The sequence below is a fragment of the Sinocyclocheilus anshuiensis genome, unplaced genomic scaffold, assembly GCF_001515605.1.
Source record: "Sinocyclocheilus anshuiensis isolate Anshui unplaced genomic scaffold, SAMN03320099.WGS_v1.1 scaffold997, whole genome shotgun sequence".
Classification (NCBI taxonomy): Eukaryota; Metazoa; Chordata; class Actinopteri; order Cypriniformes; family Cyprinidae; genus Sinocyclocheilus; species Sinocyclocheilus anshuiensis.
This window is the reverse complement of record NW_015555715.1, coordinates 3327769-3343245: the sequence shown is the minus strand read 5'-3', so window position 1 is coordinate 3343245 and position 15477 is coordinate 3327769. Positions and strand designations below refer to the sequence as shown.

The window sequence follows — 15477 nt, the reverse complement described above, 5'->3', positions numbered from 1 at the left end:
CCGAACGTTGTTTAAGTGACATATACCGGTATTGCGGTATTTTCAAAATTCATATCATAACAAAAATAAAAACCGGTATTCGGTATGAACCGGTATACCGCCCAGCACTACGATGAGTGTTGTCTGTATTATAAGACACAAAATATCTTAACATATATTAAAATATCACCTTTTTTACAGGTACCTAACAAAAGTGTTGTTACTTTTCAAAACAACCAGACAAATTTGAATGATTTTTTTACCTGGCAGAACAATATAATGGGCAAAAAATTTCTACTTGAATATAATAAAGACTTTACGCTCTCTTGATTTCAGCTAGTAAGCAGCCATCCGGAACACCTTAGCAATTGTAACTTGGCTGTTGATCTGAGTCAAACTATCAGCTCTCCTCTTGTGCTTTTCTCATGCGTCTCATGTTACTGACAGGGCTTGTCTCCCATTGCTCGCTCAATGGAAGTGATTCTATTGGAATGCTTATTGATCCCACATATGTCAACAGTGTACTAGGATCCCTTGACTCTACATATCAAACAAGTGTGTTCAATATGGCTTGTTATTGAAAGCTTAATTTGAAACACGCTCATATTTTTTCATGTTTTTTTGCACTGCATAAAAGTGACTTTCTCACGCTTTTAACAGAAGCTGGTCTCTCATGGAAATAGGCATATAATGGAACATTTGGGGTTACATCATGATGTCAGTAACCTTTCCGCAATGGAACTGATTTGTTTGTCAAGAGCTGAGTACAGAGAGCCTCCAAACAGACCCGTTTGTTTGTATGAAACTACAGTTCAAAGGCATTGTTTGAAAGGACAATGAACATGTTAAGACTACATGTAGACAAAACAATTACAAGGATTTCAGTAAAAAAAAATTGTTTATGCCATGTGCTATACCTCTGAATATCAATCAATCTGCACTCTTTCCCAGGCATTATGCATTGCTGTTTGTTTCATATGTTAGTACAGTGGAAAGAATTATTATGCTGTTAGTAACAAGTACATTTACATTTTAGACACAATATTGGCAGATCCTTTGTCTAATTTTGCTCCACCAAAATAGTTCAAAACAAAGTCAAAGAATCAACCATTGCATCTCCAAGCATCACACAGAAGTGGGGTTTCATTCCTAAATGAATCAGTGTTTTAAAAGAATTGTCTGAGTGAGTGATTCACTAACTCACTCATGAAGACTTGTTTAACTGATTTGTTTCATTCCAGATTGAAGTGTGTTTGAATGAATCAGTTCAGTTAATGATTTGATGACTCAGTCATTAAGACAGTCACTTGTTTTGTTCCTGAATGAATCAGTGTGTTTGAATTATTCAGTTCAATGAATGATTTGATGACGCTTATAAAGATACAACTTGTTTGTTTCGGTTCTGTGAATGATTCAATGATTCACTCATTAAGACAGCCACAGATGGCGGCGCGTGCACACGCTGCGGCTTCTCTCTCTCCTGTCAGAACGGTGTTTTTGTGTTTTTTGTCTTGTGAGTCGCAGTGTTTTCGTACGTCTTCATCGCGTCTACCTGTCTCTAAGCGCTCATACAGTCGTGGGTTTCTGCTCGATGTCGGCAGAACCACATTTTTAGAGTTAAACTCTGCGCACGCCGAAGAGCTGCGGGATCTCGGTCTGCTCCGGAGGCCCACACCATCACCGACCCCCACTACTGCATCTCGCCCACAGCGGAGGCGCCACAAGCGGCGTGAGAGGAAGCAGAAGAGGGGTAAGCGTGGAGGTATCCGGGCTAGGCTAACGGCTAACCCACACAAGCCAGCTATCCCCACCATCGTACTGGCTAACGTACGCTCTTTGGACAATAAACTGGACTACTACGCTCAACTCAGACGACTGTAAGAGACTGTTGTGCTTTTCTGTTCACGGAAACATGGCTCAACGACAGCGTTCCGGACTGCGCTATTCATCTCGATCAGCTGACATGCTATCGAGCGGACAGAGTTCTCGTCGAGGGAGGTAAGACCCACGGCGGCGGGCTTTGTGTTTACATCAATGATGCGTGGTGCCGCGATGCTGTTGTGGTCTGCAAACACTGCTCAACCCTGGTGGAGTTTATGATTATTAAGTGCCGGCCGTTCTATCTACCGAGGGAATATACAGCCATACTGCTCGTTGCTGATCCGGGCTAGGCTAGCGGCTAACCCACACAAGCCAGCTATCCCCACCATCGTACTGGCTAATGTACGCTCTTTGGACAATAAACTGGACTACTACGCTCAACTCAGACGACTGTAAGAGACTGTTGTGCTTTTCTGTTCACGGAAACATGGCTCAACGACAGCGTTCCGGACTGCGCTATTCATCTCGATCAGCTGACATGCTATCGAGCGGACAGAGCTCGCATCGAGGGAGGTAAGACCCGCGGCGGAGGGCTTTGTGTTTACATCAATGACGCGGTATCTATCTGTATTTATGTTCTACTGTTAGTGTTATCTGTATGCACCAAGGGTCTGAGAGTAACGCAATTTCAATTCTCTGTATGTATGTGCTGTACATGTGGAAGAATTGACAATAAAGCAGACTTGACTTGACACTTGTTTTGTTCCTGAATGAATCAGTGTGTTTCAGTTCAGGGAATGATTCAAAGACTCACTCATTAAGACAGACACTTTTTTAGGTCCTGAATGAATCAGTTGAGTGAATAATTTGATGATTCGCTAAAAAGACACTTGTTGCCACCTACTGATGTGACAATGTTATCATACAGAAAAAGTCACTTAAAAATTGCACCATTGCACAGACTGACAGTCTGTCTGAAATGTACAAACACAGACAAGAAGAGAGATACAAACAGTGAAAAATCCTGTTGGACTGTATATCAGCACTCTTGGCACACTGCACAGCCAATCAAATCTGAGGACTGTTGTGTAACTGTTAGCTGGTGTTTCTCATCATGACACATTCCAGCTCAGTTAAAGCCCACCACAGATGGACCGTGGCTTCTCGTTGGGCCCGGCCTGACTAGATGCTTCCCAAGCTAATAGTCCAAACTGCGGTCCATCTGCTAGCTAGACTTTTTGGCTTTGTTTCTCGCTCTACTCTTCCTCTCCACCTCTTCCCTACACTCTAAATTCCCTCAACAGTCTCTAACAGTAATAATATTTAGCTGTAGTGAGTCCAGAGCTGCAATTTACTAACAAGGCTGGCACACAGCAGCTCCAGGCCCTGCACAAACACCTGCATCCTGACTTCACACAGGGTTTCTTCCTCCTCTGTGCCCCTCTTCATAGCCGTCCTCAGACATTTTTATTTTACAGTCAACTGATCCTAAAACTAGCTACCATCTTACCCCAGAACACACACAGGGACACACAGGAGCATGAATGGTCTCTGATTCCTCATACTTAGTCGATTGCTTAATAAATAAACCAGTCTTATAATAGTATTCAAATGCAACTGTTTTAAAGGCACAATATGTAAGATTTTTTATTAAAATATCCAAAAACCACTAGAACAGTGTTAAATATTTTGCTGACTTGTGTACTTACATTATCCCAAATGTTTCGAAGAATGTTTAAATCCAGAGAAATAAGCACTTTTAACTAGTGACACGGACCGTGTCCGTAGTGTCATTGTGTCTGCTGCCAATGATGTCATAACCCCTCGATTTCCGGTTTTGTTTTGTAGAAAACATGGAAACACCAAAGATGCTTTAATATGTTATGCATTTTATTAGACAGGTGACGACCGCACAGAGTAGCATTATAACAGAACTTTCAAATGTATCTAGTATGATAAAACAGCGCTGCTTTTTTCCCCTACATACGCACGACCGGAAGGAGCGGACGCGGTCGACTGTGGCATAATAAAAGCTCCGCTGCTTTCCAGCCATGTGTCGCGCTCGTTCAGCGGCCTCATTTCGCTTCGACGGCTTTCAGCCTCACCCTGCTTCATTCTACTACGTTAACAAATCATTAGCTCATCCATGAACATGATTTCTGCCCGAGTCCCGTCGGATTGCTTCGGCTGTGGGGATGAAGACGACAACTCCCATGATTCCACACTCAGTCACGGCGTCATCAAACTACGCCTTTGTTTCTTTGTTTGTTTTGAATACGCGCCCTCTAGCGGCGAAAAATTACATATTGTGCCTTTAAGCCTCAGGAAAAAAACATGCTGATTTACAATGTTGCCTTGTATGTTAAAACTCACTCTTCTTTTGAAGCAGCAACTGACATTTTTTTCTATATTTATGTTTTTCTTTTCCAGTGTGTCCAAAGAAGTGTGAGAAAAGGGCGTGCACGAATAAGGCTCACCCCAAGTGCTGTCACCCCCAGTGTCTGGGCAGCTGCACTGAACCAGACAACGATAAGGCATGTGCCGCCTGCCAGCATTACTTTCACGAGGACCGCTGCGTTGAGGCCTGCCCGCCGGGCACGTACAAGTTTGAAGGTTGGCGTTGCATCACCATGGACATGTGTGCCCGTGTTCACCTACCCAGTGAGGTCGACTTTGTCATCCACAATGGAGAGTGTATGCCGGACTGCCCTCCCGGATTCACCCGAAATGACACTCAGAGGTATGCCTCCTGAGCTGGATGTAGGAGTGCCTCATTAAACACCAGTGTCAAGAGTGTTTATTTATGCTTTTGCAGTATCGTTATTGCTAACTAAAACTCAAACTAACACTATTAAAAATAGTTTTCCTTAACTGAAATAAAGCTTGAAATTATATTTAAATGATTAATAATTTAAAACTGGCCAACCAATGAGATTGGCCCTTTTGTTCACGTACGTGAGCTGCTGAAGTTACAGTAAAACACGACTTGGTGGCGCTCAAGCACAAAACGGTCTTGCCGAGCACACATTGATACCTAACGACAAAGAGGAAGTAAGTAGACCAAGAAGATGCATCGAGGGAAGATGAATGTAGAGCTGCTGGTCTCATTGGTGTCTGAACACAAAGGGCTTTATGACAAACGCGAAAGCGACTACAAAAATCTCGATAAGAGGGAGTTATGGAGAGGAATTGCAGATCAAATAGGATTCGATGTGTACCGGGGTATTTCTGTTTTTCATTAAGCACCATCTAATGTCAGGGAGTGAATTTGCACGTTCACTCGGCACATCACACAAAGGGCTTTATGACAAACGCGAAAGCGACTACAAAAATCTCGATAAGAGGGAGTTATGGAGAGGAATTGCAGATCAAATAGGATTCGATGTGTACCGGGGTATTTCTGTTTTTCATTAAGTGCCATCTAATGTCGGGGAGTGAATTTGCATGTTCACTCGGCTCATCGCCTGCGAAAATCGCTTGGGTATGAACACAAAAGACGCGTCGAAAAACGTCGGCGATAAGCGCACGCGATAATCGTCCCGGTGTGTACGAGGCTTTAGATGAAAGATTTAAACTTAACCATAAACGAAAATTAGAAATGCTTATTTTGAATTTGGCATTTAACTGAAATAAAATAAGTTTAAGTATTAAAATTACTAAAAGTAAAACTTAAATATTTAGCTTAAATTAATACTAAATAGAAATATAAAAAAACTAATGAAAGTGACAAAAGCACATAATAAAATTACTGATGTAATTGTAAAAATAAAAAAAATGAAATTTAAAAATAAAAAAGGCAATTCAAAATATTACTAAATATTTATAATAAATTATAAAAAATATAACACTAAAATAAGGTATCGTTTACGCATACAAAATAATTAGGGCTGGGTTTTGACACAAATTTCACGATTCAATTCAATTCTCATTCACAAGCTTGCGATTTGATTCAATTACCGATTCGATTTAATTTATATTTAAATCGAATCGAATATTTAATTTATTCGATTATTTGGGATATATATCAGGTACAGTACATGCCAAATTTTCTCAAGGAAAAAAAATCTCAACTAATGCTGTAAAATAAACATGAGAGTCAGTTGGTACTACATTACTATAATACTGAAGGTTAAAATTTTAAATGTTAAAATTACAATTTTAAGATTTTTAGGCTATACAACTGCTTAAATTACACTTAAGGAAGTTTTTATAATAATAAAGTTACAATTACATAATAATATTTGTTCTGAATCATTTTTTCTGAAATATAAACATTTAAATGGTGGCTGTCATAAAAACTTGACAGATTTATTTAAACAAATTAAACGTTGAAGAACAGTAAAACTTATAATGAATATGTTATATGGTGCATATATTTAGCAGAATGCCCCTCTCTACAGTTTACTTTTCTATCTGACTAATGAGTTTATGGTCACCGAATATTTTTTTCTTAGGTAAATGTGACGTTACGTGACATTGTTTACAAGCCGTTATATTGACGTTTTTTCGCGGCTGAAACACTGATTGAGCGATTACATGAGACAGGATACGGATTGTAAAGTTGTACTCTTTCTTTTAGCTTACCTTCGGATGTTTAGTCATGTTTATTTTGTGCTGAAACTGTTATTAATGTGGAGGAGATGATCAGTTCACATGCGCCTCGCGCTGCCGCGTCTTAAACATTTATTGTTTAAATACTGCAATACAATGGACAGACTTTGTTTCATATTAAAAGTACCAAAGCACAATGCTTATTGCGATATATTAGATGGGGAGTGCTCTTCAATGTTCCGTCCAGTAACTGAAAACAGGCTAGACTAATCAATTCTTGGGATTTAAGAATCGATATCGTTTCGTAAAAATGAGAATCGATTAAAATCGAGATATCGATATTTTTTACCCAGCCCTAAAAATAATATATACTTATATACTAAATAAAACTTTTTTTCATTTTGTAATACAGATGTTATTGTGAAAATAAATGTATTACCAAAAAGTTTTGCAAATTTTTATTTTTAAATACGTCATAAAATAAAGAACCAGTTGGTTCATTTCGAGTCAGAAGTGGCTTGTGGTTCAGTAAGTGAGTCAGATAGTTAATTCAGTAAAACTCCAACTTATTTAGAGAGTCATTTGAACGATTCAAAATAACAAAACATGGCCATTCGGAATACTTCATTCTGACTGGTTGATCACAGCATTCTGTGGTAAAATTAGTTTGTGTAACTGCCGTCGGGGTTTATTTTGCGATAATGACCATCTAACCACACATTATCATCACATTAGCAACGTGATTTGCGAGATTAGATGAACATGTTCATCTTGAACTTTCATTTATAAATCCATAAAGCTAAAATGGAAAATGTTACCACAGAATTGGTCCTAAACAACAGCCCTGCCTGTTCTCTGTAGGTTATGGTGGCTCTACAACCCTCTTATACACCATATGAACATCTTAATTGTTCTAAAGCTGTTATTTATGCTGCCATTAGGATGTATGTGCTGATTTGAAGGCCTAGATTGAGATTTATGATCTCAAAATCCAGGACTGTTTACTTTCAGGTGGCACATATAACCATACTGGTTTCTTGAGGGGAAAAAAGTCAAGAGAAATATATTTAAACTAGGTAAAGGAGATTGTAATAACCATACCTGGGACTTTCCTTGGACACCTGCACTTTTCAAGTTAAATATTAAAAGAAAAATCACTTTATTTACTTTTCCATGTAACTTTTTAGATGTTGAGCCTGTTTTGTAAATTGACCAGACCTGGTTTTGCCTCACTGCTGATTTAATGATCCCCCTTTCACGTAGAACCCAGGGTTTAAGCGAGGACTCTGTTAAGCACAAAGACCTCATAAAGCAGTGACCTTGTGTTTGTCAAAAACAGACCTTAAATATACTTCATGTTTTGGTGAGACACTAATCCTGTCACGGTTCACTGGCTTTGCCTGTTTGGAATCTGTGTGTGTGGCTGTGATCTGTCCTTGACACTCACTCTCCCTTCTTCTCCCCCTCTCTCCCACCTGCAGTATGTTTTGTAGTGCATGTGACGGACTGTGCGATAAGGTCTGCGAATCTAAAACAATTGACTCGGTGGATGCTGCTCAGTCCCTGCAGGGCTGCACGGTCATCAAAGGCAACCTGCACATCAACATCCGGCGGGGCAGTAAGTACCCTCGCTCTCACCCTCCTCTCCCACAACCGCCAGTGATAAGGACTTTCTTATTTCTAAACAAATGACAGATCCAAGCTTGAGCCATTGCATCAATATTTGTACCTCTCCCTATTTTTATACAAATATATTATTCAGAGTTCCCATGGTCATGGAAAACCTGTCAGAGAATATTAAAATTGTGATTTACAACCTGGGAATGTAAGGAAAATTAGTAAAATATTAAAATGTTTAGTCAGATCTTTAATAGGATTTCTTCTGTTCTAAAATATTAAATTTGCTAGATATATATTTTTTAATTATAAAACTTAATTTTGTTTTCACTAAACATTTCCAGGACCACGTTACATTTTGTAATTGGTAAATACTCTTTGAGTTTTGAAAAACTAAAATTGAGAGAAAAGAAAAAGATTTTGTAAAAACTATTTTTATTGTTTAACTTATCAAAGTTTACATGTTAACTTAAAATATTAGTATTTCTTAAGTTTTTGAAAGTACTTAGTATGAACATTTAAAGATAAAGTTGAAATGAAAAGTGGGTAAAAAAAACTAAGAAAAAAATGCTAGATAAATATTTTACAGAAAAAAAATTGTTTTAGTTTTAAGTTTTGGTTTAATACAATGACAATATAAAATCCAATTAATTATTTTAAAAATGTGCAATAAACATATACTTGTTTAAATCTATTTTTCCAATGACTGGCATGTGATAGATAAATTAAAATCACTTTGGGTCCTGAAAATTTTTGGTCAGACATTGGGGGACCCTTATTATTGTGTTGATTAACTGATGTATTTTCCTGGGGCTCATGTATTTTTTTAGTATGAGCCGCTAAAGCTCTTAGTGGTTTGATATGGGACAGTTGCCGCTGCCCATGTATCACTCACACTGATGAAGTGATGAGTTATAGTGCAGACACTGTGTGTCCTGTGGGATTTGGTTTGTGTTGCTCCAGTGTCATAACTCTTTCTTTCTCTCTGTCTGTCTGTCTGTCTCTCCTCTCACACTGTCCCTCTCTCTCTCTCTGTTTCCCCAGCTAACATTGCATCAGAGCTGGAGAGTTTCATGGGCCTGATCCAGACAGTGACTGGATATGTAAAGATCAAACACTCACACACTCTGGGCTCTCTGTCCTTCCTCAAGAGCCTGCGATACATTCATGGAGAAGAGCTCACGGAGCAGTAAGACTTTAATGCACATAACGATTGTTGTGACGTTTCAATGATTGATTGTGTACAGAACAGAACTAGCCTGCAAAACAGGTGTTGTATGCATGCTATATGTCTCATTGAACACCAGTTATTCGTTGGCCTGCTTAGGACTGTGTCAGGATCATTTATGTCATCTTGAATGGCATAACAGTCTGTCTCCATTGATGTGGAGATAATTTCAGCTTTAAGCTGGTTGTTTGATCAGTATCTTCATCATATGAAGAAAAAAATATATGACTACTTCCCATAAAAAAGCTCCATTTATTTAATCACAAATACATAAAAAAGTAATATTGTTAAATATTATTACAATTTAAAATAACTGTTTTCTATTTCATTATATTTTAAAATGTAATTTATTCCTGTGATGGTAAAGATGAATTTTCAGCAGCCATTACTCCAGTCTTCAGTGTCATATTATCCTTCAGAAATCATTCTAATATTATGATTTGGTGTCTTATTATCATCAATGTTAAAAACAGTTTTGCTGCTTAATATTTTTGTGAAAACCATAATACGTTTTTTGCAGGATTTGATGAATAGAAAAGAAATAGAACATTATAAATACTTTTACTGCCACTTTTGTCAATTTAATGTCTTTGCTGAGTATTAATTTTAAACATTAGTGTATATTGTTAAAACTTTGTCTTTCAAAATCTGTCCAAATGTTTCAAAAACCAGCTTGACTACCTGAAGCGAGTTAGACCAGCTGGTAGGTGGTTTGTTGTTGGTCAAAGATGATTAGCAGCTATCATGTTCTAAAACTCAGCTTCTGCACCAGCACAGTAGTCACGTTGCAACATAGTCTCATGTCTGATCCAAAAAGAAGAACATGAATATTTCTTGTATGTCTCTGTGTCCTTCACAGTCCTCTGATTGTAACACATTTCTTCAAAGGTGTCTATAGGAATCGTGAAAGTAATAAAATGTCAGCTATAATGGAATGTACAGCTCAGGGTCATAAAGCTGAGGTTGAGAGATTCAGCTAATACAGTGGGGAAAATATTTATTTGATCCCCTGCTGATTTTGTAAGTTTGTCCACTTACAAAGAAATGAAGGGTCTGTCATTTTTACGGTAGGTTTATTTTATCTAATAGAGACAGAATACCAACCAAAAAATCCAGAAAAACACATTATATAAAGGTTAGAAATTGATTTGCTTTTTAGTGATTGAAATAAGTATTTGATCCCCAAGCAAAACATGACTTAGTACTTGGTGTTGCTGATGGTCTTGTAGCCCATTCCAGCCTTATGCAGATCTACAATCTTGTCTCTGACATCCTTTGACAGCTCTTTGGTCTTGCCCATGGTGGTGGGAGAGGTTGGAATGGAAGATACAGATTGTGTGGACAGGTGTCTTATACACCTAACAAGCTGACATTAGGAGTAACTTCTTAAAGTGACAGCACTAATCGGTGTTCCACATGGGCACATAACCAATCTGTGGGAGCCAGAATTCTTGCTGGTTATAGGGGATCAAATACTTATTTCACTCACTGAAATGCAAATCAATTTCTAACCTTTATATAATGCGTTTTTCTGGATTTTTTTGGTCGATATTCTGTCTCTATCCGTTAAAATAAACCTACTATAAAAATTACAGACCCTTCATTTCTTTGTAAGTGGGCAAACGTACAAAATCAGCAGGGGACCAAATAAATATTTTCCCCACTGTATACGCATACGCACAGAAGTATACAGGAAGTGATTTAACACAAACACATTTTTTTTCTGCTATCTGACTCATTTTTCCTCACATGATGTCAGTGTTTTATGGAGGATGTCAGAGGGAGGCTGTGGGAACTCTTCTGTTGTGATCTCACTAGGGTTGAGTTTCATCTCGTGGAATGCTTGTTAAGCAGCTCAGACATTCTTCACGTTCCTTAGGTGTTCAGTGCGACTCGGTCTGGTGCAGCTGTAGAAGTCATCCTAACCCTCTTCTGAACCCTGATCTCCATGCGTGCTTTAATGAAACACAATCTGTGCACACACTTCAGTTGTTTTCACACATATCGAATTCGTCATGTGTTTAACCAGATCTGATCGTTCTCATTGCTTTCTTTGGTTAAATTTTTCTTACATTAAACACAAGAAATTTAGTGTTTAATACTTTGTTGTTTGTGTATGTGTTTTCCTACTACAGGTTGTATGCATTCTCTGCAGTGGACAACCAGCACTTGCAGTATCTGTGGGACTGGAATCAGCACAATCTGACCATTGGAGCTGGAAAATTGTTCTTCCGTTTCAATCCCAAGCTTTGCATGTCTGAGATCCAGAAAATGTGGGAGAAGACTGGTGTTAAGGAAAAGATGGAAGAGGACGATGCTCGTAGCAATGGAGAACGAGCAAGTTGTGAGTAGATGAAGTGTTTACCGTGATGCTCTGCCACTGCAGTCTGCAGTGCCACAGCAAAATTTATTTTATTTGAAATGAATTTATATTTTTACATTTTGAGTTTGAATTCAATGTGATGAGTACCACAGACATAATATCAAGACAACATTGGATTTCTGTTCTGTTTTCCTTGTTGACTGCACCCAAGAATGAAGCCTGATTCATGAACAAATTACTTTTATGTCATAATCCAGGTGAACCAGAAATAGATATTTTTTTAAATAAGTAAAACTACCAACAATATCAAAAGAAAAGGTAAACGCACTAGATGCTCAGCTTACTCTTGAGATGAACTCCATAAAGCATTAGATTAAATGCCAAATAATAAATCACCCGGACTTGATGGACTCCAAACATAATTCTATAAACACTTCTGGCAAATTCCAAGTCCGTTATTTCATAGAAGTCACAGTCACAGAAATAAAAACTACATCCACAATTCCGATGCATATGAATATGGCCGTAATGACACTTTTACTAAAACCAAACAAAGACCCAGTTCACCCCACTAGTTACCGCCCTCTCTTGTTGAATAGAGATTTAAAAATGATTAACAAAGCTCTAGTTAAAAAGGTAGTTTTACTTGCGACAGCAATATGACAAAACGTTACAATCCAAGGAAAACAAGATATCAACACACAACATAAAAGTTGTCTTTATGCAGATGATTTGTTGTTATGCTTACAGGATCCTTTTACCTCACTACAAGAAACCTTCAAAATCATTAATATTTTTTCAAAAATTTCAGATTGGGAAATTTCTGAGATTCCTGGGATTCTACAGCTCGTAACACTTCGCTCCCAAAATCAAAATCTTCAAATGTAAAACCAAAATCAAAATGTAAAAACACTTCAGTCGCAGATCTTGCCTTCTTACCATGTTACATCGAATGTTACAATCGAATGTTACAATCACATCAACTCTGACAGTTTGTTGGAAAGTGCACAATATAATAATTCACCACTAACACCATGTAGATACACCCTAATCTGGCACAACCCCAACTTTCAACTGTATAATAAGTCTATACACTTTCCATCATGGCAACATAAAGGAATAACTCATCTCCATCATTTATTCCAAAATAACCAATTTATATCATTTAACATACTAGTTCAGAAATACAGCCTTTGGGGAGAACAATTTCTCCAGTATCAACAAATAAAATCCATAGTTAAATCCAAGATTAATATAACTAATAACCCACTACACTAATATCTAAGCTTCATAAATGTAAATCAAATACAGATACAACAATAGCACTACCAATGGACAATTGGCTTTCTCCCCCAACCCCGACCTCTGGAAGTAGGTCAAGAAATTTGTAATAATACCTTTCCTATTTCTAGCAATACACATTTACAACTAATACAGTACAAGATAATTCACATTACTCACATCACCTAAAGGGAAAAAGTTTCAAATGGGTTTAAGCAACACAGATATTTACTCATAGTCATAATGCACACTGGGTAGCACCGACAACTACTTGCATGCCACATGGATCTGTCAAACTGTTTATTCATTTTGGATATCAGTGAACAATAAACTTTCCATTATTATGGGCTGTAGAATCCCTCCATCACTTTCTTTATTAGGTAACACCATTGAAGTAGATAATATCCCAATTAAGTAGAAAAACCCAATCCTCGTTTCTCTATCTATCGCAAAGAAAATAGTTATTTTAAACTGTAAATCAAAAAAGTGTATACATATCAATCACTGGATTAACTCTCTTAGAGAATACATCACATTAGGAAAAATGACATTCACCCACAAGAAGAATATATTTACACTTATCAACATTTGGAATCCTTTGTGGTTTTATTTTAATATAAACCAGACACATGGAACCGGAACCATGCACTCTTCCAATCACAACTTCATAAACCTATAAAAGAGAGAAGGGGAATGAGTGAAATTAATATGTTTATATATTTGTGTGTACTATGCGCATATGTTTATGTATGCATGTGTATATGTAGGTACATTATCGACATGTATATCGACAGTTTTATTATTATATGCTCTGTTACTACTATTATTATATCACTATAGAATATGATCTATAGATATGGGGAACAAAATTGTATGTATGTTATTGTATGTTATGCATTATTTTTATTACTTAATTTTACTTTACTCTATATCTCTTCTCCTTCAAATATTCTGTTCTACATATGTTTAGATGCATACATATTGAGATATATACATAATATATACATATATACAGTGGGTACGGAAAGTATTCAGACCCCCTTAAATTTTTCACTCTTTGTTATATTGCAGCCATTTGCTAAAATCATTTAAGTTAATTTTTTTTCCTCATTAATGTACACACAGCACCCCATATTGACAGAAAAACACAGAATCGTTGACATTTTTGCAGATTTATTAAAAAAAGAAAAACGGAAATATCACATGGTCCTAAGTATTCAGACCCTTTGCTGTGACACTCATATATTTAACTCAGGTGCTGTCCATTTCTTCTGATCATCCTTGAGATGGTTCTACACCTTCATTTGAGTCCAGCTGTGTTTGATTATACTGATTGGACTTGATTAGGAAAGCCACACACCTGTCTATATAAGACCTTACAGCTCACAGTGCATGTCAGAGCAAATGAGAATCATGAGGTCAAAGGAACTGCATGAAGAGCTCAGAGACAGAATTGTGGCAAGGCACAGATCTGGCCAAGGTTACAAAAAAATTTCTGGCATTGAATAAACACGAGCGCTGGTGTTTCAGAGTCTGGTGTTGCTGCTTTGTTTACTGCCGTTACCGGGGAAACAATGATATTTTTGCTGTTCCGAAAGCGCCTCCTGCTGGCAGAAAATGAATGTGCATTTTCAATAAGCCTGTTTTATTGGAGTAGGGTATTCCGGAGGCTGCAGTTTCAGGACCGCATTTCTAGGACCCTATAGGCTAGTTTTTTTTAATTATTTTATTTTTTATTTTTTTGCATTATTATTCTTTTTAAGGAATTATGTAGTTGTTTAATTGTATACACTTAATTATTGTTCTAACGAACTCCTAACCCTAAACATTCTGGTTGGTCTGGTTTATATATATATATATATATATATATATATATATATACGGTTTTCATTATCTGTAAGCCATAATCATCAAAATTTCAAGAAATAAAGGCTTTAAATATTTCACTCTGTGTAATGAATCTATATAATATATGGGTTTCACTTTCTGAAATGAGTGACAAAAAATATTGACCTTTTTCATGATATTCTAATTTTTTGAGATGTACCTGTATAGGATTTCTCTCTCTCTCTCTCTCTCTATATATATATATATATATATATATATATATATATAGTTTTTAGGTTTTAAATTCTGTTTTCTTAGAAAGAAAGATTTGTGTCTTTGCGAGACTTGTTCATTAGTGGCAGCACAGCACTTCACGTCTGATGTCTGACCCACTTAACAAAGTGCAGTAAACGGTAAAACAATTGTGGTACAAATTTTACATTTAGTATATTAATAATTTAAGGGGCCTAGTAGAAATGTGGTCCTGAAACTGCAGCCTCCGGTATTGCAGGAACACAGTATTGGGGTTGTTTTTGTTCAGACCAATGTGAAAATCGAAAAGTTTTTTCCCTGGAAACTCACAGAGCTGTAAATGTGAACTGGTGGATCGATAAGAAGGTAATGCATTATAAAAATTTAAACAGTAAAATGTATTTATATGTAGACTTGTGCCGGTTTTCGGTAATGCGATATATCACGGTAATGAATATGCACGATATTGTTATCGTGGGCTCTTCTAAATACCGTGAATAATTATATATTACAAGTTATTCAGAATTTTGAATGCATTTTAAGAATACTTTTCCCATCAACTGGTCAAAATGCACAACACCGCTGTATGCTGCGTGAA

At 37.0% G+C, this 15477-nt stretch overlaps 1 protein-coding gene across 2 annotated transcripts in view; it reads left to right on the top strand.

Moving 5' to 3' along the window:
- The window catches only part of igf1ra (insulin-like growth factor 1a receptor), a 118043-nt gene that overhangs the window by 81391 nt on the left and 21175 nt on the right, over nt 1-15477 (top strand). For both annotated transcript variants that reach the window (XM_016465364.1, XM_016465363.1), the window contains exons 3-6: nt 4231-4540; nt 7833-7969; nt 9013-9157; nt 11332-11540. In XM_016465364.1, the coding sequence (XP_016320850.1) occupies nt 4231-4540; nt 7833-7969; nt 9013-9157; nt 11332-11540 (801 nt within the window). The remainder of the gene's footprint in view (nt 1-4230; nt 4541-7832; nt 7970-9012; nt 9158-11331; nt 11541-15477) is intronic.